General features: G+C 37.8%; 1 protein-coding gene across 1 annotated transcript in view; it reads left to right on the top strand.

The window, feature by feature from the left end:
* TDRP (testis development related protein) overlaps positions 1 to 23,712 on the top strand; it is a 28,374-nt gene extending 4,662 nt beyond the window's left edge. Inside the window, exons 2-4 of the mRNA XM_052809311.1 lie at positions 8,174 to 8,233; positions 18,066 to 18,169; positions 20,472 to 23,712. Coding sequence (XP_052665271.1) covers positions 8,174 to 8,233; positions 18,066 to 18,169; positions 20,472 to 20,817 — 510 coding nt within the window. The 3' untranslated portion in view covers positions 20,818 to 23,712. The remainder of the gene's footprint in view (positions 1 to 8,173; positions 8,234 to 18,065; positions 18,170 to 20,471) is intronic.
* The last annotated feature ends 565 nt before the right edge of the window (positions 23,713 to 24,277 follow it).

Genomic DNA, 24,277 nt, shown 5'->3' with positions numbered 1-24,277 from the left:
CTCAGGCTTTGCCTGCAGTACTCTTATAATTCCTTCATACCTTCTCCTCTGCTAGCCTGTTTTTTCCTTTCATCAGAGTTGTTCTTGTGACATTTCAGTGACATTTTCCTGGCTAAAATCCATCACCTGTATTCTGTCATCATTCTTGAACATTAGATCGTGGGACTGACAGCGAAGACTTTCCTGAGCTCTTCCTTGGCCTGCCTTTCTTGCTTTTCCTCCTTCTTGTCATATTTATCTTTCAGCAGCTTCTCAAGTGGGTCCTGCTTCTTTCCCAGTCTTCCTGGAGCGCTACAGAGCTGACGGTGTCTTGTGGGGCTTTAGGCTTTCTTCTTTCAATCCCTTTCATTTCTGAGGTGCTTCACTTCCTGATTTATACTGTCATCTTGACACAGTTGACCCAGATCAGATCTGCTTCTCACCTCTTTACCCTCTCTGTTGGTTTATTCTGACTCTTGGAAGTCCTACAAAGTGTCTATTGTCTGGTTGCTCTCCTGCTATGGACAACATCAGTATCTATCTTTTTCTTTCAGTCAAGCCTGTAAGCTGAAGGTTGTCAGTGGTTTTTATCGATTGTGCAAAAGAGAATTTGTGTCTAATACTTTACTGCCGTTTCCTCTATAAAGTCCAGGTCTGCTTTTTTTTTTTTTTTAATATTATTTTTCTTTCTGTCTAGACAGCTGACATTCTTGTGCAGACCCTCACTTCCCATCCTGACGGTGATTACTTCCTCTGCAGCTTCTAATACCTACAATGCACTTCCCCATCCCCTAGTCCCTGCAAATCCTATTGCTGATATTAATGTTGTTGCTTATGGCATAAAGTTTAAGTCCTCCTCATCCTTCAGTTTCCGTTTCTTCAGCTGGCCTCCCTTTGTTTCAGGACATTTACATTTAAATCTCTGTCCTTGCTTTCAAGGTTTTTCTTAGTACATCCCTTTCCTCTCCCCCATTTGTCATTTTTATCACTTGTTGTATCTTTCCTCGAGCCTGTTATGCTTTACTGGCTCTGATCACCTCGGTTTGCCAGCAGCCTTGTCTCTTTTCCTCCCCTACAGCCTAATACAGAATTAGTCCTTTTCACTGATCCACAAAACCACTATCTTCTCCTCCACATCATTGCTTGAGATCTACTTTCCCTAAACTGTTTGTTGTATCTTCAAGGTTTCTGGAGCCATACTCTCCTAGCAGTGCTGGACTTGCTACCATTAATATACAAATGAAAATATGTTGGATTTTGAGAAAGAAATAATCGTTTTAATCCATTTAATTCTTTACTGGTAAAATAGGCTTATAATTTTTTTCCTCGCTTTTGTAGAAACTATTTGGCAGATTGCATGAGGACATCTGTGACATAAGTAGAGTTATTAGAAGTTACTGAACACTTTACCAGGTAGACTATCTTTCAGTTCTGCCATCATCAGAGATGTATTTCCAGCAAGTTTCACTGCTGGTCCTTTGTGAGGAGCTCCAGGAGGGGTCTGTGTGAACACCACAAGTGCTGATAAAAGCTGCCGGTCAAAAGGGAGCAGTGCATATGCTGGTGAACACTATAACCAAAAATAATGCATTCAACCTGTTTTGCAGAAACTATACTACGAAAATATTGCCATTACTCCTGCAAGAGCTTTTTTAAAGATAGGTAATTTAATTGCAAATGCCATGACTGAATAAAAATTCTATGTCAGCTACTGTCTTTTGAATTAGCGTCTGTTGGTTTGTTTCCTGGGTCAAAAAAAAAGTAAATATGGACTTCTAGTATGGATAAATTGTTAAATAATTGACAGTTTTTTAGTCAAATTTCATCAAAATTGAAAACTTCACTGGAATATTTGAATTGTCGCAGCAATTGAAGGCAAATTGATTATTTGACCTTCTTTGTTTCGGCTTAGACAGTGATGGTATTTTGATCTTAATACAGCTGTTTCCATTTCTTGAAGCATATTTGAAATACTATAAATTGGGCAAAACTAAATTCCTAATGATCTGAGCTTTTAAAAATATTTTTAAGGTGTTTAATCTTTAATAACATTCTTCCAAAAATATTTCAGAGAAGCAAAGTCTGAGTAAGATGTATTATAACCACTTACTACGGAGATGCACAATAATGTGAACGATGAATAGAATAACCTCGTGTATTGATGTAAAAACACAGAGCATAGGAGTCTGGTGTTCTGATGTTTCTCTTTGTAATGCCAATAAAATGCAGAACTACAGAAGTATTCTTATGTAAATACTTACATTCTGAAATTAATCTTCTCCAGTACGTTTGGCCATTTATATCAATTGACAGTAAAAATATGGAAATAATTTAGATATTCTATTTTAAAATGTAATGGAATGTGAAGCAATAACTGAAGTGGTTGAATGAAACAGTTTGTGAAAATGCTAAACAAGTTCTTGACAGCTGTGGATGCTGAAGGAAAGAACATCATCTTAGTTTTAATTTTTTCAATATTAATAATAATTTGAAAGGTGAAAACATAGGAAAACTGTTTTTCATCTTCCAGTTCGTCTGGTGAATAATAGGTAGTTACGAAAGACTGGGGCCTAGAAGATGGAAGCGTTTTTAAATACGTTGGATGAGTTGTCTGCTGTATCTGAAATAGATACCTGGACTTTGTAAAGTCAGCGGAGTGAAATAAGTTCTTCTAGAAATGGTCTGATGAATTATATTTTAGAAGCATGTTTCAAGATTACTGTTGTCTACTAAATATATCCCAAGATGAAAGTTAATTCTTTAACAGACTTAGATTTTTACATTTTCCTTTTCTTTATGGACAAAGTATTTTCAGTTTTGCCAAAGACTGGCAGAGGAAACTTGCAGGATAGGAGTCACTGTCACTATTTAGTTGCAGTGGCATTTAAAATGGTTTGTTGTGATAATGTAGCTGTTTTTCTAAGTGTAGTGAGCAATCTGGAGTGGAAAAGTATTTTTTTTTCATAGAAGAGAAAAATGAGTTTAAAGTACTGAATTACTCTTGAGCATGAACAGACTTTAGAAATGCCTAGGTTAATATTTTTCATCGGTGATATTAATAGGAAATTTTCAATTTACACCACCTGCCCATATGGCTAGTTTGGTTCACTCACTTGCTTTAGGGACCTACAAATGGAAGATTGAGATCTAGCAGTAGATGAAATATGGACAAGACTAATGAAATGATCTCCATCTAGGCTACCTCTGCCCGAAAGGAACAGAGGCAATTCATGGTTCAGCACGGGAGGTATATCTGCTGAACATGTAGCCTCGTGTCCCGGAAGAAAGCTGTGTATGACTGAGTAATGCATCCTTTATTTGTTAAAATTGCAAACCTTGTTTTTCCGTAAAGGGCCTGTTCAGTTTTGTATGAGTGTTCAGGTACAGTTCAGCTTTATTCTTCAGCTGTGTTAAAAGAATATGTTGAAAATAGTATAGTTGTTGCAGTGCCCACTTACATTTGATCACTGTTGCCTCAGTTTCCTGACTCAGAAAGCATATATCCACACATTGAATTTTTCCAAGAGTGTATTATAGGTGCAGCAAAGAAAATGAGGCCCAATGCCACTGATCTTCTGGTGGTAGCTTTCTTCTTACTCATGTTTGAGTGCATTTTGCATTGTTTTTGATTCAGTTCTAGAATTAGATAAGCAGAGTGGCTTTTGCATTAATAATCTGCTTTAGTCTTGTTTCTTTCATTTGATGTTATAGCAAGACCCTACTCAAACCCAAGGAAACTGTTTCTTTTGTTAGCTGTATTTTAAGATGGTGATCTGGCAGTTTGATCTCCTCTTCCGAATCTGTGCTGTTTCTGGTCAGGCTGTGTATATATAGTTGTTCAACTGTTTGGTTTGTAATCAGTGTTTTGGGAATCTTTCCAACTTCAGAGGTTAACTTTCAGGTTTGTGATTTCCTGACTGCTTTTTAATTATTTTTTTTTTTTTTTAATCTTCCCCTATCCTATCACTAAATTATTTAGTGGGGTTTGTGTAATACTGGGAATTGCGTTAAATTCTACCCTGGAGTGTATCTCTTGAGGTGGTGTTTGTTTGGGTTTTTTTTTCTACTTAAATTAGGTATTTGTGGTTCATAATCTAATTTGCACTTACAGGCATGATAACCTAGACTTTAAATCACACTCAGTCCTTGGTAAGACGTGATGATAGGTAGAGGGGATGTAATAGGTCAGTAGAAGGGCAAGAATTTGCACCAAAAGGACCTACTCTTTTAATAATAGCTTGTTTACTCTTAAGTGTGCTTGGCTTTGACAGCTAGTGTATGTACAATCGGAGGGTTCCACAGCTGGGTAGGGAAAATCGATAATATACCATTTTATGTACTAGAGCAAAAGAAGGGCATGCAGGGTGAGGTGATGCTATTATTTGACTTAACTCTTTGATGTCCAGTGTTCCTCATCTTGGCCTGAATTATGAAAGTGAATGATCTGAAGAGACTAATTAATTACTTTACCACAAAGGAAGCTGAGGGAAGTAGATTACAATTTTGATCTCTGTACAAAAAGGTTTGTGTGCTAGTTGAATTAATCCCTTGAGTACCTTATGGTTTGCCGTATGTCCAACAAAAGGGCACTTGTTTCCTTATGAAAACACACTGTGCATACCAACCTTCCCCTGCCAGAACTGGAAGGCTATTCAAGTTGCTGATCAGCATTTCCCACTAGCATTAGCATTTAGTCACCTATTAGTTACTAAATACTATAATGTGGTCCGTGTTTTTCTTTTAAAATGAAGTAAAAGATGAGTTGTTGTAACTGTAAACTGACCAGATTAAAATACTGAAATAATTTATAAGTGTTCAGTGTCAGCATGTGTTATGCAGCATTATAAAGCAAGCTCATCTTTACTCTTTAAATGGAGCTGTACGGTAGATTGTCCCCTAAAGAAAATTTGAAAAACCAAATCGTAGGCTCCCTGATGTGTGAATGGTAACAGAAGTAGAGAATATGTATCAGAAGAGGGTGTATTAATATGTATCACTGAAAAACGCAAATTATTCTGTGGGTAACAAGCGAAGATGGGTTGTGTATGACTTCTTGTGTTTTTTCCTCGGCTCTTTCCAGTGGTGGCACTGGTCCCCTCCCTCCCTCTCCTCTTGCCCTCTGTCACTTTTATTTACTTTTTTTTTAATACACATCCCATCCCTACCGCACAGTGCGCAGGTCCCTCCCCGCAATGTGGGCCATGGCTGGCTCTGAACCCCCACACATGCTCCTGCCGTGGGGCATTAGGCTGCTGCTCTCTGCTTTCCCTAGCGATGGATTTTCCACAAAACGTTTGGAGATCTAGTCTCTTTGAGACTGCTGAATTCAAACCTACTGGCCAGCTTCAATCAAGAGTTACTGTGAGCACATGGGTTGTATGGATGGATAGCACAAGCACACCACAGTTGTCCAAGTCTCCTTTTCATAGGCGGTGTATCTTAAAAGGATACTATGATACTTGATAGGTCTTCCACCCCCCAAAATGTATTTTAGGTATTGGATTCTCACCAGTAGCTTTCTTGAGGGTTTCATATCTTTTAGTCTTTGTTTTTTGTATCTTTTAACTTTGTGTTGTGTTCTTACCGTCAGCCTCCGCTGCCTGAGCATAGTTACTGCAAACTACTGTCTCATTCCTTATGAGGTAGCACCTTGTACGTCCGTGAGTAATAACACCGTATTAACACAGAAACACAGCCCTAGTTGTCACACTTTTAAAGCAGCAAAGAAATACCCCTTTTTGTCTCCTATTTATTGTGAATTACATTTTTTATCAACAGTGGTATTCACATTTTATTATGCTGACTCCCTAGCCACATGAGGAGTTCATTGCATCTCTCAGTTTTCCCCTAAAAGCTTGCACTGTGAAAGTTGCTTCGTGCTCTTGCTTCCCTGTACTCTAGCTTGCTAGAGGCTGTATGCCTTCACACATCCATCTTTTCTCTTCTCTTGAGTAGAGCATGAAGTCTCTTTATGCACTTTCATATTTTTATTATCCTTCTTAAGATATTTGGAGAGCTGGAAGAATTAAAATGAGAGGTGTTATTTCTTTGGAAGGTACTAACAGTGTCTTGTTTGTTCTGGAGACAGTATTGTTGGTTGTTGAAACTGGTAGCTCTGCCAGCTATGGATGTCTGAGATAATTTCTCTTCTTACGATACTTCCCCTTTAGGCTTTTCTAGTTCTTGTTATTTTTTTTTGCTTTTTGGTAAAAATTTGGACAAATAGATGAGGTATTCTCTAGGTCTTAACCCTGTGTCCAAGCAGAGATGCCGTCATGTTAAGTCTAAGGCTTTGCAACCTCATCCAAAAGTTTGAGAGCTGACAGTGTTGAGGAGAAACAAGGAAACTTCTGAAATGGTGTGTGTATGTCATTTCCTTTTAAAACATTGCCCATGATTCTCTTAAAAGGAAAGAAAGCAAAAAAAAAAGGGGGGGGGGGGGGCACACAAAGTAATTGAATTCCATTTTAGAGTACTACACAAATCTTAATTTTGTCATTTTTGGTATCCCATCTACAATAATATCCTCCTGTGTTAAAGACAGCTAATTGAAGTCCGGAAGTTAAATAACTTGTTAAGATCCACGGGAAGTAATATTCTCATTTTGAATGATAACAGGAGTTCCTGACTTTGTGTTCTGCCCCAACAAGTAAAGCTGTCTATCTACAAGTTGCTCTATTTCAATATACAGTTATTATTGAACTATACTGTGATGGTTTTCATACTAGTTCTAGAAGTGCTCCTATCTCCATCCTTGTCCCTTTTATAATACAAAGTATTGCCTATAAATGGAAACACTAGTTGGCATATAAATAAATATAAATATAAAAAAGATTACAAAAACCAACCATAACAAAAAAAGATGCATGGGATTTGAAGCTGGTCTCTCAAAATGAAGCTGATACATGTGGGCCCCCACATGACTAGAAATACCTAACACTTCTCATGCTGGCTTTCTCACCTCTTTCTGATGGCCTTTAGCAAAGTGAAGGAGGTCTTTGGTAATGCGTAGGAGCTGGGATACTGTGTGTTTTGAGTGTCTTGGGATATGTGCATGTGGAGCTACCCTAAAACAAAAATTAAGCTTACAGAACAAAGAACATATCAACTCCTTAGCATTTACTGTAGTTGAAAAGGAAGTTGATAAATTTGGTTTTGAAACAATAAGTGGCTGACATAAGCAAAAAAATGGACCAAAGTGAATACAGGGCATTCTGTGAAACTGCCACTTCAAAGATGCTTTCTATAAACCATTCTGTTGTAATTTTGTTTTTTCTTGGAATTGAAGTTAAATAATTTCAGTTATAGGTAGCTATTCTTGTTTTTTTACTTGAGCACTGTTTGTATTTGGAGTTATATGTAGAGCAAAAAAAAAAAAAAGTGACCTTTTTTTCATTAAAACACAGATTGAAGAAAGTTAAAATTACATAATTCCTGTACGCTATGCCCCACTTTCTATATCTATCTTTGGCCCCTAAAGTACTCCTGATGCTGATCTTACTTGTCCTGTCTTGGAAGAGAACGTTGATAGTAACAGGATGGTCTGAGCATACTAAGATACCAACTTACTTCAAGAGATGGACAGAAATGCTGCCCTACTGAATTACCTCCACTAGCATCTTCAGTACTCTGGTTTTCTTCAGAAATCTACAGTTACAAATGGAGGGAAAAGGAATGTGGGCAAAAGTCTGTCCTTGAGTTAAGGAAATGTAATGATTTTTAATGTGAAGGAGGAAATAATCTTGGGACATTCCTTTCCCCCCAGCCTACAGACACTGCATAGACCATTATCTAGTATGGTATTCAGAAAATCAGTGTAGATCCAAAAAATACAGACTCAATTATTAAGATTCAAATAAAATTTTTAATTTTAATCGTACTAAAATTGTTATGACGCAAAGGTTTTCTTGATCTTTCTTTGGGCTGTGAGGTTTTTGGTTTTGTAGGGTTTGATTTTTTTTTTTTTTAAACATCTGGTGCAGCATTTTTCATCATTCCAAGTGCAGTTTTGTTCACGTTTCTTATTTTAATAGTGGTGTTCACTTAGTTTTGCATTGTGATTGTATTTTGTCAATTTTCTTTTATGATGGGCTGAATAGAATAAAAGCATTTATGAATACTCTAAAATGTGTCGCTGCTAAATGTCAAACCAAAACTGACTATCGGCCTTTTTTATCTTTATCCTTTTTTTGAGAATAAAGACCAGTTTCTTCATGATGAAGTTTCATCTTCAGTGTCACAACTTGCAACAAAGGTAAATACCTGTTCTTTGGAAGTGTAACGTTTTATATCCTCTATATTTCTGTCAATATATGTTAGGAAGCTACCTGTTTTTCATGTACAGCCTGATTAAGGAGGATATTTATGTCCTTCATTGATGATTTTATAATTACTTATGATCGTTGGTCATGGGGTTCTCATTGAAGTAATATTAGAAGTGCAGTATTAGTTAGAAAGCTGCCTTATTTCCTTTCATTAATGGGGAGGGGAAGATATCTTAATTTTTTTTCTTACACATAGTGGATATTAAAACAAAAAATAAACATAAGCCACAGGAATAACTGAAGTCTAAGGAAACACTAAATTCTAGCTGTAACAGATGATGAAAACATGAAAAGTAGAAGGGATTTGGGTCATTTATTCCATTATATGTAGCTCAACTGCCTTTCTGGCCACAAGAGGTTAAGGACTTTCTCTCATATCTGTTTCAGAAAAGAAAAATAGGCATACAAGTTAATTTTTTTTTTTTTACCTTGATATGTGTCCAAGAATCTTTTTTAATGTTCTTAAAATACACTAGTAGAAGATGAAAGAATGGGAAGTTGTTATGATATGCTAGAGCTTGTTTTGAAAATCCATAGGTATAGAGAAAAGCATTTAAAAATAGGCTCATTAGTGTAATAGGATACTTTACATTAATATGTATAAACTGAACATCTGTCTCTGTTACTTCTTTTTGTTCTACTTCAGATGCAGCATGATTTTCACTGAAAATAGAAGTGAGATTGTACTATACCTTTTTCTGCTTTTTAGACGAAATGTATTCTTTTTATGAAAACATAAATTACTCTTTATTTTATGCCAGATGATGAATGTTTAGGAAAAGAATCTTAAAATTAATCTATTTTATACTGAAACTTTTTTGCCCCTTACTTGGTCATTCAGGAGGGGTTGCTAAGTGTGTGTTTTGACTTAAAGAAAAAAAAAAAGTCACCAAGCAAACCACTGAGCTGCAGTATTTTTGTGTGTTAAAGTAAAACCCTCTTGTCTTAAAAATGTATTCACAAAAAAGCACCTTAACCTTCTCATCTTCTCTTTCTTTATTGTTTCTGAAAGCATTTCTGTATTTTATTTGGTTGTTCTCTCGTCATAGAAGCCATCAGTAAAGTGATATTCCAGAAGTTTCAAAATCTTTAATATGTTAATAAAAGGCTGATGAATTATATGTGTGGCCTTTTCACTATGCACGTCATGAATAAAAAAGTCTCCATGTTGAAGCAGTATGGTGAAGAACAGCAAAGTTCTCGAAGAAAAGGGCAGTGGATGAAGGGTATGTCAGCCTTTTAGGGAGGCAGCCTTCCTGGTCTCTTGAAGCCTGAGTTTAAGACAGTCCTGATGCCCGTTTGCAGAGGAGAGCCTTTGACCTAAATTTGGAGGTGCAAAAGTGGGAGCTAGTCCTAATGGCTGGAGATGGAGGCTGGAAAATGGTCTTAGTTTCTGCTCATGCAGGAAGCTGCCCACTTAGCAGTGAGGACAGGCTAACTGCAGGGCTGAATTTTTCTAGTTCCCTCTTCACAGCTCTCCCAATAGGCAGGTATAGCTGGTTAAAAAGCCTTGTGAGATCTCAAAGCGTGGAACTGTAAACCCTGTAGTGGTGCTCTGCGAAATGCAGAAATCTGGAACCCGTGTTCATGCTGCACCTGACCCTTCGGCCTCTGCAAAGCTATCTTGGGGGGGGGTCTCGCCTATGTGCTGACCTTCTGAGTTAAAAGTACAGTGGCGACTTCATCTGCAGTTCTTACTAGGCCAGCTTTTGAAAAGGGACAAAGAGTTTTGAGAAACTAAATAATTTTAATACCAAAACTGGAGATGTTGGGCCATTCTGGTGGGGCCAAATCCTGGAGTTGCAGCTCATGTGTGCCACAGAATAGAGTGACTGTTGGTCTGCACACCAGCAGTTGGCTGAGTTGAGAAATTTCCCCCCCCCCCCCCCCCCCAATGCTTTGATAGCTGGAAGACAAATTTGGAGGGGGGGTGTGTTCTTTTCAGTTTCTGTTATTTGCGTTCTTGCATGTTATGAATGGGTTTCCTATAATGTGGGAACAACACTTTAATTAAAGCTGATTGGCATTTTTTTATTATAAAACACTTAGTTGTAATTTTATTGAGCTGTAAGGTACTTAAATGGAAAATTCCATCTCTAGCTTTTTATTTTAGGTTCCTTTTTTCCAGAGGGAGGAGGGAGGGAAGCTGTAGAACAAACAATTGTTTTTTCTCAGTCAAGGTTGAGAGGAAAATCCGTTCTTTTTGTTTACGTTTATAAAAATTTTCCGCAAGTGTTTTGTGGAGTGCCTCTACTTTGCTGGAGGGTTTTGATTCACCAGTTGTCAATCCTCTGTGAAAATACTTGTGACAGTCTGCTAAAACTTGGCCAAAATACAAAGTTCTGGAAATCTCATTTCGTACGTGCTGAGCAGTGGCTTTTTAGGGATTAGCCGCTTAACTACACAATGGCATTGAACATGCTGATTCTCACTGCAGGTATACAGCAAGAATCCCCTGTAATTGCTCTTTTTGGTTGCTAAGGCTGTCATGTGGCTTGTTCTAGCCCGCAGAGAGTGACTTCTGTGCTCCAGAGCCCTGCTGGCCAGGCAGTTGGGAAGTAGAAAAGTCTAGCAGGAATATATTGAAAGTACGGGTACCCACTCATAAAGCAGTATCATTTTAGAGTCAGAGTAATATTTGAATATACTTGAATCTCTTGCTTTGAAATTTACAGTTTGTCTTGTACCTCTAACATAGTGTCTCAAATCCTTGCTATTTTTCTTTGACTTGATTGAATTCTGTGCTTTTCTTACACCTCCCATAATAAGGTGTTCATGTATATTACCCCCATCCATCTGATGGATGGATCGAACTGTTTTCAGTTAAATTTACACATAGTCTTCCCCTTTAGTGTATGTTCACCTATATCTACTTACTTTTTTTTTTTGTGCAATGTACTTTTTAAATTTGCTTTTAGGACTGCATCTACTTCTTAAGTTTATACCCAACTGTTAATACTCCTGGTTTGTTGCCTTTTAGCCTAATTTTTCATGAACCTTCTTGCCCTCTAGTAGAGCTGTAATGAAGAACTATGTACTTTTGACAGTAAAATTAACTGAAATGTCTTGTTAGTGATGCTTTACTGTTTCCCAGTAGACTCTTTTGTTCATTTATTACTCATTGCCTGTTTACCTAGTATGGGAAGCTGAGAGTCATGTAAATCATCAGAATTTTTTGATGTGGTGAAAAATGGTATACCTAAAGTAATTTTTGGTAATAGTACCTCTCAATTTTGTAGGAAACTTCCAGTTTAAGAGGAGATGTCCCTTTCTGGGGCACTTCATAAAGTTAACTGTCAGTAGACATTGGTTCCCTGTCTTATCTAAAGAAAGAAAAATTGTAGTCAACATACACGATCTATGTACGGTTGATTCACTTGAATCAGTACAGGTAACAAAGCAGGAAACTCTTACTATAAAGGTTGAGTTTACAGAGTGAAGCTTAGGAGGTGAGTTTGGGGAAGCCATAGTGTATGTACAAAGCTGTATGCATGGAAGAAAGTGGATAGATCACTGCCACTTTCAGAGGGTGGTTGAGCTGATATAGTAGTTGCTGCTACAAAGAAGATGCTATTGCCCCTAACTCCCACATTCTTTAGTGACTATCTGACATGTTTTAATGAGCTGATTCTTATAACTAACCCAAAGGAAGGCAAAAAATGAATGAGTTGGATTTCTGCTGGCTTAGTGAGTTGAACTGGTTTCCCACAGCATCACACAGGTACAAAACCATAGTGTAAGGAAGGCAGTATTAATGTGAGCCGGCAGTGGACTGGGTTGACCCTTTTCAGCAGCAGTGTCTGATAAACCAGATCTGCCACCTTGTGCAACTTCTCTCTGGGAATCTGGCTGACAGATGGGCACCGATACTGAAGCATCGGCAAAGCAGAGAGGAGGGGAGCAAGAGGGAGAAACAGCAGACAGTTTGACTAGGGTTACAGACTGCATCCTTTACATGATGTTCTAGAAGTGACTACTTGTACTCGCAGTTTCAGAAGATATGCTAATTAAATGGCAGCTTTCTCGTGGTGGAGAAAGAGTTCATAAGCTGGAATTCCCTCTACTGAAGGGGAAGAGTCTGTGCTCTGGGCTTGAGCTTTTTAGATGCCTGTTGGGACAGACGATGGTGATGTTTTTTCAGTAGTCTGCCAGTTGATGGATTAATATGTATGTGTAATTTCACTTCTACTAATCCTTTTAGGTGATTGCACAGGGCATTGTGCTGCACAGATTTTCACAGGCTAAAGTGGAAGATATGGGAGAAACTTTATTAATGGCTGTTCTGATAGGCATACTCTATGCTCTTGTAGTGAAACTGGTACGAGACCAGTCTGTAATCTTCCTTCACAGAAACTGAAATGGCATCTTGAGAAGTTTCTGCTTTGTTTCTCATTGGCATTTTTGAAAAATAGTAGACTGCAGCATCCAACCTGCTCCTCTAAATGTTTTGACTTTCTGACATTTGATGTTACAATTCTAGTCCTTCTTAATAGTGCTCTCTTTTCTTAGCAGTCCCTTATGGGCATTTCACTTGATTTTTTTTTTTTTTTTTTTTTTTAAACCTGGAGTTTTGACTGTACACCTGGTTCTATTCTAGTGGTATCAATCAGGTTTGATTTTTCAAAGATCACCTCCTCCAAGCTCAAGAATAGCCCAAACCATCAAGCAGAGAAAGAAGCAAAGGTGGCAGGAGGCCTGTCTGCATGAACAAGATGTTCCTGAAAAACCTCCAACATAAAAAGGAAGCATACAGGAGGTGGAAGCAGGGTCAAGTGACGTGGGGAGAATATAGAGACACTCTTTGAGCATGCAGGGATGGGGTTAGGAAAGATGAAGCCCACCTAGAGTTAAATCCGGTGAGGAAAATGAAGAGCAACAAGAAAGGTTTCTGCATGTACACCAGCAGCAGGGAGGGTGTAAAGAAGATGGAGTCTGACTCTTCACGGTGGTGCTCAGTGAACGGGCAAGAGGCATCAGGCACAAATTGAAACAGAAGAAATAGCATTTAAACATAAGAAAAAATGTTTTCACCATGAGTGCGGTCAAGCCCTGGAACAGGTTGCCCAGAGAGGTTGTGAATTCTCCAGCTGTGGAGATATTCAAAACCGAGCTGTACGTGATCCTTCGCAATCTGCTCAAGCTGACCCTGCTTTGAGCAGTGTAGTTGGACTAGATGGTCTCCAGAGGTCCCTTCCAGCTGTAATGGCTGTGTGATTCTGTGAACTTTGGAATTTGAATTATTTCTTTTTTCCACTGACACATGGAAAAATACTTTAAAGGTTTGAGAATACAAGCTAGTCAGTTTTTTATATATATACAGTTTTTTGAAAATTTTAGGGGTAGTACTTTTGAATTTTGTGTAGACAGTTACATCATAAAAATGAAATACAGAACTTCTGCAAGTGGCTTTATGCTTTAAGACCATATCAGTACTGTATTTTCATAATTTGCATAACTTCAATCTTTTTACATTAAGTAAGTCTCCAGTATGGTGAGGAGTCACCTTACCGAAGTGTCATCTCCTCTTTACTTACTGACCTTCCCTTGACATCCGTTGCAAGGAAGCTAATTGTTCTGGGATCTGGGTCTTTCTCCATGTGATCTGTAAGAATGTAAGAAATTCCCAGCTGATGCAGAGACTGGCCCATCTAGTCTGACAGTCTGTCTTTGTGGCAATGGGAGATGCTCTTCAGGGAGAGCATAGCTTGGCTAGTTTCTAGCGTCTCTTCCCCTAACGTCAAGAATCATTGTTTTGAGATATTACAGGGTGCATCCCTCTATTTAGAGGGTATCAATTTATGGATCTGCTGTCTGAATTTGTATAATCCTTTTTGTGATGGTTCCCAGCGGTTTTTGGCTTTGCAGCTGCTGCATGTCAAAGTAATGGTTTCAGAGAATGGTAACTTTAAGATCTCCTCCCTGAGCTGATCCTACCAGCAGATGCAGTTGTAACTGTTCCTTCTGCATTGGTGGAGGTTCTTGTCAGTAGGTTAAAAGTCTTTAAAGAACACTGAAAAGAAATACAGAAATGCAGCAGGCTGTTTTGAGGGATTTTTTTAGTACATGACGGAGTTACATGACAGCCATAGTCAAAAAGAAATATTGTTGTCTTAAACAGTTCAGCTAGAAAAAGGCTTCTGGAAGTGTGAAATAAGTATTTGACCTCCTCCTTTGCCAAGGTTTACGTTCTTAAGTATGGTACCACTGAGAAGACTACCAAGAGTGAGCTGTTTGCTCCTTTTCAGTTGAGTGAAAAGGTACTTTGGAAGATCAGTGCTGGTGCAGGCAGGTGTAGAAGAGGAGGCTTAAGTGTGGTAGGCACTGGTTTTACTTATGGGGTAAAAATGGCACTTATGGGGTTTCTTTCAGCCTAGTCCATTTAATATGCAGTAGGCTTTGCAGAATGAGTTTTATCACATATTAGCAAAATATGGTCTACTTGGACTGATGCTCCTATGTAGATTATCCTGGCAGTGTTTCCTTTGGAAACCCCAAATAAATAAGCAGTGGAAGTATTAGTGTTTTAAAGGTTTAGTGTATGTTTCCCCTAAGGACTAGTTGAGAGAAGAATAAATCACAGTTAGAATCTGCTACACCGTTATTCCCCTTGTACATACCTGCCAAATGCTGTGGATCCATTGTGGGAGTACTTGTTTATGAAAATATTGAAGGAATGGTACAATGTGTATGTAGGTACTGATTTGCATACAGGTAGAAAGAGTGCAGAGTTTGTAAATTTTTATCTGGAGAGCTACACATGTTATCTGCTTGACATTGAATAGAACTTTTCTACTAATTGTTCTTAAAAGATATCTGCAAATCAGAATTGAGCTTAATGAAATTAAATTTAAAAATATCTACAGTTAAAAATATGTGAAGCTTGTGGCTAGATAACAGGATTTTATTATGAAATGCTTTTGGTTCTTTGGGGGTTTGGGGTTTGGGTTTTTTTTGGCTAGAGGATTGCTTGGGTATCCAAAACAATGCAGCAAAGGTTGTAGTTGTATTGGTGAAGTATGTATGACATTCTAGATTAAAAGAAAGTGTATGGGTAGGTATATCCTTTTTTTACATTGAACATAAGTGTGTGTATAAATGCTTATCTCCAAATTTTGAGCAACCTGGTCTAGTGGAAGGTGTCCCTGCCCATGGCAGGGGGTTGAAACTAGAGGATCCTTAAGGTCCCTTCCAACCCAAATCATTCTATGATTCTAAATAGACTTTCATCAATGGCGATCTTTAAAGGCACATATAATTTAAGTTAAGCTAGTTCTCTGTCTCTGTATTAAATTGGTATCTGAAAACCAGTAACAAGGTGTTTTGTTTTTTTTAATCTGCAGATTTATTATGTGGCAATGCCTTGATGAAACATCATTAGTGAAGAAAGACAAGCTTACATATAAATTAGATCACTGAGGTATATTTGGGTCTTTTTCCAGTTGAAAGGCCTAAAGGATTAAGGCAGTAAGAGTTGTTATGTGCTGCTTTTAACTGGGTTTGCGTCTGGTAGCAAAGGTTCATTCCCAAAAAGGCCTGCAATAGTAGAGTTTGAGTAAGATAACAAAAGACGAAGGATTTTTTTAACATATGAAAAGCTAACTGGTTTCTAGAGTTTCTCTCTCTTTTTTTTTTTTTTTCTTCTTTCTTTCTTTAAACAGACTACTTCCTTCAGCACATAACTTCTTGGAGATTCTTCCTTATTTCTGAAGTTTGTTGTGGATGAAGTAATTTGCAGTGAGAGGAAGCCAAATCAGAGTAACAAATCCTCATGTTAAACTCATTACAGAATTTAACTGAACAACAGAAACAGATAACAGGATTAGGCCTTTATAGACTAAAATTGAGGGTTTAGACCATTATTTACACCACCGAAGTATTAAATGTTGAGTACTGCTTGGAGAGGCTGATAAACACAAGGGTTTTGTATAGCAAGGTATCTGTTTGAAGGTATTATCTGCAGCTTGTCTGGTTTTGTTTTACACTATTGACGGTACCAGTCTTCTGTGAGGTGGGTATGGTGAGTGTGCCACAGGGATGCAAAGTTTAAGTTAGCTGTCTACATGTTTTTACATAATTAAAAATAGAAATCGTATGTTTAAGTTTGCTTATTATAATCTGTACTCACTTTATTCTCATAATGGAAGAAAATACATATAGAAGCTGTTACTTTTCTTGTGAAGCCATGAGGAATGCTGTTGTTTATGGTAAGATTAGGTGTGGGTTTAGGAAGAGGTGAGCAGAGCGGTTGCAGAGGCCTGGGTTGTGATGAACCTGGCTCTCGTGTACCTGGTCTGTCCATATCCCATGAACGAGAGCTGGAAACCGCTCTGGGCTTGCTCAGTCTTCCCTCTTCAGAGTTGTCCAGAGCTTTGCCCAAAGCTGCATCCATGTTTGTATCTAACCAAAGTGCAACTGAGTCTAGGTTAGACCTTCCTCCTGATCCTAAAATGCACCTGCTATGTCACCTGCATCGGAGTAGCTGAGGCAGTTCAGATGTGAGTAGGGAAGGTGGGCGAGATGTGAAGGCGTAGGACGCAGTGACACAGGAGAACAAGAGGTGGACTTACTCCGTGACTCGTGCAATAGAGAACAAGGGCACTGTTTTACTCCTGTAAATGGTAGAGGTTGTGGGTTTCTGAAAGGTGAGGAGGTGGCAGTACCAGTATTTTCCTGTCTGGTGTTTGTGCTCAATTTGTAGGTGATGTTTCATATGTTTAAGGCCTACATGGATGTACCAGTTACAAACTGTAATCAATTAAAACCTAAATGACAAATTGATACTAATTTGCACCAATGAGTTCTGCAAAGAGGATGAAGCATAATAATAGGTGATGAATTAGCCTTCGCTCGTGTTGACAACTACAGTTTTGTTTTGATTATTATACTTCGTAATGTATTGTTGTATTTTTTTAATGTAATCAAGTTACACTGATACACTGTCACTCTACCATTCTTCCTAGACCCTGCGAGAAAGAACAGCAACTTTCGTGTTCTGTGCTTGGCATGCATGTGTGCATTTCTGTTAGAGTCCCTAAGCATGCTATCAAAATAAAAATTATTAATACCTATTTTTTTTGCTTTGGGAGGGAATCAAACCTTTAACAGTGTTGAAAAAATGATGTATGTTACATGTTTAATGGTCGCAGTAAATTTAGAGAGCACGCTGTAGTGCACCCCTGCCACGTTACATTTCACTGGTGAGCCAATGCTCTTACCCTTTTCATTTGTAGGGCCAGAAGTAGTAGTTTTGGTGAGTTAAAAATAGGAACAATGAGGGCAAAGCGGGCTAAATCTTAAGAGTTTCATAATTCAGCTGGCTGTCCTGTCTGTCATGGCCCCTTCTAGCAATGACTCTGTTTCATTTCTGTCTACTGAAGCCCCTTAGACTGTTTTCCTAAGCTGCCTAGATTCCCGTCTTACTGTGATACGCTAAAATGGAGCCAGCAGCTCCAGCCTGCAGAAGAGCATCCAGGAGCCCAGCCGTACTCACTGGCATCACTTGCCAGCCTCTGCAGACTGGCAAGGTTTTGTACTCTGCTCAGCAGGAGAGAGCTCTTGCTGCAGCAGCCCAGCCTGCTCTTTTCCAAAACGTGACCATCCTCTGCAGGCTGCACGGGCCACTCCGCTCCCTGCTGCACAGCACGCAAGAGGTAGGCAGGGCTGTTGCTGCCTGTGAGCCACCCAGAGTCAGCGCTGGCAGCCATACTCTGTGCTTGTAAGTCTCTAATTCCCATTTATGAGGACGTGTACTTCTCTGTATAGGTTCAAGGTGCAAGTTTCCGGGGTTGGAAGGAAGTGACGTCTATGTTTAATAAAGATGATGAACAGCAATTGCTAGCAGGATGCAAGTCTCCAAAATCCAAAGGGTGAGTAAAACCAATTGGTCTATCTGATATTAAAATACACAAACTGGAACAGAAAATAGCTGTTCAAAGCAGTGAAGGTAGACACTGAGAAGCAGTGGTGCTCAACTCCTCGAAGTTAAAGCACAGCGAATGGTTTATGTGCATTTTGGAATTATGTGTGTGTTAAGCTTACAATGACTAAAGCATGCTGTATTAGGAAAGGACAGATATTGTTGATAACCTTTTCAGGTCTGTCAGGAAGAAAAGGGAATTCAGCTGCATAATAATTTTTTACTGTAGAAAAGGAGTAAAGGTTTCTGAGTAAAAGGGTCATTCCCACCTTCCCCCTTTCCTCTTAAGGATTAATTATGGTTGAGTTTACAAATTCCTTTTTTTACATCCTTTACTTTCTCTTTTAAAGTCTTACCTACACCTAAAAAGGTAAAGTGGAGTAGCTATACCAGGATCTGCAAATCTTCCCTGTCGGCGCTGAGGTGTTTATAGGAAGAGTTCTGCTGCCGGTACAGTTAGAGCTGTTCTTTGAACAGAACAGACCTCTTCCCAGGACAGACTAGTTTGCTGTTACAAGTGTATGTAGGCGTTACCTCCATGTGCTTGCTACCTAACTGCCTTGGTTACAAACAGGAAAAAATGTGCCACCTATCAGGATAGCTGTTCCAGCCAATACTAGCTTTGATAAGACTTGCTGTAGTATGTTTTGTTTCCAGTTTACTTTGAAATATATGTATTACAGTATGCAAGTCTATACATGTGCATGTAAGGGGGTGTGTGTGTATATCTATATTTAAACAATTTAGAATATAAGTATATACATTTCCATTTCTGTTTGAGTCTGTTCAGTAAAACTTGCCAAAAGTTCCCAGCTACTGTCCCTGTACAATTTTATGGGTGTTTATTAGATGCTAGGTTGCTTCAATGATCCTTTGCAATTGATGCTGAATGTAAGAATCAAGTAACCCGGTGAAGAGAGCAGAAGTATGAAAACTGAGTTACCACAAATGTGGAAAGCTATTTTATCATTACTATGCAAACTGCCTGTATTTTAAGTTTGGGTGTATTTTCCTGTAACTGCATACCATGATTTTTACTTTACGTTTAAAGAAAAATGCAACTTTTCAAGTGTGCTACTCACGAAATATGAGAAGAGTGTTCACAGTCTGTGACTGGCTTTAGCAAGATGAAAATTCTGAAAAATCTAATAACAAATTCAAAATTTAGTAAAGGAGAAGTCATTTTAAAGGTATTGGTTCAGTTGCTTCTGTTTAAATATGATAGTGTCAAGATTTCATTAATGGAAAAAAGCTCTTTTAACAGAAATAGTAAAAAAAATTTCAGTGGTGGTTTTATTTGTGGCTAAGGAATTTGTATGCTACTAGCAGATAATGTTTTCAATTTGCTATTTAGCTCATTGAACCCTGAAGGTTGTGTGTTTCACCACTGATATCAGCCTTTCTTTGTGGTCCATTATTTGATTACATACATAACTCTGCATATAAACTTATGCATAAACATTTGACATTCCGTTTTTTAAATACTCCACACTGCGAGTACAAAATAATTCAGACTGAAGGTTCTTAATGGGATAAGAAATGTAATAATATGAGTAGCCTTTCAAATGTCTCTTTGAGAGAGGAATTACAACAAATGTTTTTTCTTGGTTTTGGGAGGGGAATTTGGGGACTTCTTACCAGAAATACAAAACAGCCGTTTTCAAAGTATTTTGCAGATCTTTATGAAAAGAAATGCTGGTATCTTTAAAAGTCCTAATACTGTGTACATCAAATGTTTTGGGGTATAAGGTTTAACTGGCAAGGTGATAACATGTATAGGAAACTGAGGAACGTAGTGAGTGGTTGTTAAAAGCTGGTGGTAGACAAAACATTTTTGTATTCCTTCTACTATCCTACCTCTGGGTTTGTTTTGGGGTTGGGTTTTTTTTGGTTAAAGTCCTAAATTGTTCAATTGTTCTAATGCATGCTAAAATACTTCATGCATTTCCAAAGGCAGTTCTGTGTAATTTGCTGGGCTTGGGGGGGTGGGGGGTGTAAGTTCTTTTATAATAGGAAATGGCTGTACTCAGTCCACTTCTGATTTATTACTGCAAGATTCTACTGTGTTTAGGCTTACGTGTATGCGAGGGTGTTTTTCCTAAAGTTGACAGTAATGGATGTGCTGTCAGAGGCTGATGACTGATTAGCATTCCTTACTATAAAACATAATAAATTAATTTAATGTTTATTAATAACTATTACATGAATTGTTAAATGAAGAAATTAATCACCTCATCATTGTTATTTTCTAGATCAAACCTAAAGTTAAAGGAAGAGATGAAGTCTGAAAAGAAGCCGGGTTTTTGGGACAGTTTGGTGATAAAGCAGAATGTCCCATCTAGGAAACCAGATGAGATTGAGGGATGGGAACCCCCGCAGATCACTGCTGCTGACTCTACAAGTGATGCAGCAACTACTTTAAGTGACTATACAGCCTGGTCAGGCTGGGAAGATGAAACCAAAGGCTCCACAAAATACACAAACCTGGCCAGCTCAGGAAACAGTTCCAGGTGGAGTATCAAATCAGCTGGAAAGCTGGTTAGTATTAGACGTCAAAGCAAAGGTAACCTTACTGACAACTGGGAAGAACTAGAATGATACTGGTATTGTGAAATACTTTATAGATAAGAAGAGAAAGGTTCCATGATTTACTCGTATATTTAAACCAAAATCAAATCTGCTCAATATTGCACCTTTATACAGTACTTTGTTTTATTCAGATTATTACAAATTTTTGCTCACCTGATAGAAAATTTTCTTATTACATTGTTAAATAGCTATGTTTTCCACACTGAAAAAAAGTAGAGAATCTATTTTGTGCCTATATTTCACATTCAGACTCTGCAGTGTGTTGGATTGTTGGTTTTACCAAAAAAATGTAATTCCTTAGTGAATGTATACACTGGTTGTAAATTTGACTGCCTTATGTAGGAACTTCCACTAGCTTGAGGTCCTGTTTTTTTCCTGGTATTTGAGGGCCACTCAAAATTTTAGTTTTGATGCTGTCCCTTTTTAACTAAGAATACTGATCTGTTGCTTGTGGGGAGAATGCTTATACTTAGTAGACTGTTTTCCAAATCTTCAGCCTCAGCATATGCTTCAGCTTGTGCACACAAGATGCTCAACTGTCACAATGTGCTATACTGTGTATAAAATGGGAAAATATTCTAACGTAATTCCTTCCATCACAGGATCTTCACCAATAGTCAGGTCAAATGGGTCTTCCAGAGGTTTTTTTTCTTATTTATATTGAACATTGTTTGACAAAGCTAAGCTTCTCAGTTTTTAAGATGCATGTTGTGCCAAAAATAAAAATTATTGAAAATTTGGAAAGCAGCAGTGAGTAGAGTCTAAGACGATCTCGATATTCAGTATCTGTGGTCCTGAATCTAGGGATAAGTTGCTTCTTATGGAAGGGCATATGTTTTCATTTTTACAATAGCTGATCCTTGTTCTACAGACAGCTTTTTTGTTTTGTACTGTGTTGTTCCTTCCCCCCCCCCCCCCCGTCCCATAAGCAGTGATTTGAATTATACTCTGGCATTTTCAGGGTAACTGAGTAACTGAGCCATTGCAAGTATGTGCATGCACACAACTTATGAAGCGGTTTTTTGTTATAAAGCTCCATCTTATTAGCTACTGATACTTTAATTTTTTGGTAAAAGAAGGTGAAGTGTTAAATTTGAGATTTGAAATGTATATAAGAATACTAAAAGTGCCTCTTTCTAGCGTATTGTCTCATTAGCAGTGCAGCTGATGTCAGATCCAAAGTTGGTTACCATTTTGTTTGTATGACCTATATAAATACTGCTTTAACATTCATGGAAAAAAATCAAACCAAAAGTTTCATAAGAAATGAACAGTAGGCCTTTGCTCTCCTGATTGTTAAACTGGTATAGCAGAACTGAAAACCTGTTGACTGCCTAGCAATATGGCCGGTACAGTTGGAAGATTAAGTTAGCATTTCAGATAAAATCAGCGTTTTTACAAGAAAGCATATACCTTTATATAATGGATGTCTTGTAAACATATTTTTGCAAGAAGCTTATGCTAATGAAAAGGGATGCATGCAGTTTTCTTCTAAGCTTGTACCTTGTTTCTGTTACTGCTACATTACTGCTTTCTTAGCTCTCTCTTTCTCCTCTCTCTTCCAATTCATGTGTAGTTTTCTGGCTTTCAGTTCCTGCATAGCTAGTTTTTGGAGATTCCTGTTGAGATGTGCCTGGAGGGAAACTGTAGCAAAGTGTTTTTGGTTTTGGTTTTTTTTCCTGGTATTAATAGGATGTTAAAAGACATTGTTCTTAAGTTTATATAAAGAACATCAGTGTTTTGTGCTACAAACCAGGATCTTGTAATTGGCAAATGTATTTGTAAAATTGGCATTATATATTTAAAAAAAACTAATAGAGGAGAAAGGGTTAGCATTTATATCGCATCATTTAGTCTGTGAGTAAACTCTGTATTTGCCGTTGGCAAGTACGTATGCTGAGGTTAATTATAGGAAAGAATTAGTATTCTTGGGTAAAGTATGCTGCATTTTATAGTTTATGGAATACCCTCTAAGGCATGAGCTAGTATTTAGTTTGGTTGTTGGTGCTGACCTAAAAGAACAGAAAAAGATCTGCTAGCAGCCCTCGATATTTTGCTCTCAAAGATGGGCTGAGAACTTTTAATTTCCCTCCTGAAGAAACTACTTATACTGTGACCAGTAAAGGTTTTGCCTTGCACATTATACTGTCAAGTGCCTGTTTCTCACCTTGATGATGTGTTTGATGCACAGCTTAACTGCAACATTTTTCAATTTGTTTTAAGTGTATGATAACGAATATGCTCACAAAGCTGAAGCCTATTATAAAACAAAATTGCATCCAACTGGGAAATTGAAATATGTAAACTTACAGTTTAACTCCTAGTGATGAAAGTTTTGGTGTGCTTTTTACGTGATATTTCCTGAGAAATAACCATTCTAAGGATGAACATTATTAAATTTAATATAATTTATTGTTATGCTTTAATAATGTATTTGTCTTTTGAGAACTCACTGGTGTGAGCTTTTCTTGTCTTATGTTTATAAACTTGTCGGAATTTTCAGAATGGGGTCCTCTTTTCTTTTACCTTCTTTAGGTGCTTAACTACATTATACATTTATGGGCTTAAGCTATACACAGCTCCATATGTGGAATAAGTGTAGAATGTGTCCCTTAATATTTGTTTTGAAATTGCATTTCAATCTATGTGAAATGGTTTAGAAGAAGGTAGCATTAAGATTGTATGATAAGATTGCACAAAATAAAATATAGTTTATATTGCTTTCTCGTAGCCAATCTGCATGATTGTTGGCGTGGTTTTAACAGGAATTAAAAGCTTCATGTGGCTGTAACTAGTCACTTAACTCTAAGCAAAGTTCTTTCTGAGTATTTTTATTTATTAGCATCATTTGCAAAAAGAAAAGTAGTATTTTCCATATGAATAAAGATTTAGTTTGAACTGAAATGCCTTATTCTTTATTTTTTTTTTCTCCCATTTTATTTGTCATGTGAATTTGTTTCCATCTTCGTGGATGTTACTTGCATCATTGTAGAATACGGCCAAGGAAGTAATAGCTACGTTTGTCCAAACTCAGTGAGTCATGCCATCTCAGAAGCTGCAGCATCCTAGATTTAAAGCATCACCCATTGCTTTTGCAGTGGGAAGAATTCATTGGTTTTGACAAATGGCAAATATTTTGTTTTACTGGTATTTATTGGTTTAAACCTTTTTTTTTTTTTTTTTTTTTTAAATTTATTGGCTGTTACAAAAGCTTGGGCAGAGCAGCATTCTTTCCCTAAAGATTTCACCAGCTACATGTAAACTGGAGGACCTGGAATGCTTTTGCATACACTGGCCCCATAATGAGGTGAGACCGGCACGTCCTGGACTGTGACAAAAGTGAGATGCAGCCGCTGTTACCAGTAGATCGGTTATAGAAAGAAGCGTATTGTCAGCTTCTCATTCTCCCGCACTAGTCTGCTGGCTTTGTTGTTGTCTAAATAGACTTAGCAGGGAACATTTAGGCAAA

The sequence above is a fragment of the Harpia harpyja genome, chromosome 15 (assembly GCF_026419915.1).
Source record: "Harpia harpyja isolate bHarHar1 chromosome 15, bHarHar1 primary haplotype, whole genome shotgun sequence".
NCBI lineage: Eukaryota > Metazoa > Chordata > Aves > Accipitriformes > Accipitridae > Harpia > Harpia harpyja.
The sequence above is the reverse complement of the archived record's forward strand: the minus strand, read 5'-3'. Positions and strand labels throughout refer to the sequence as shown.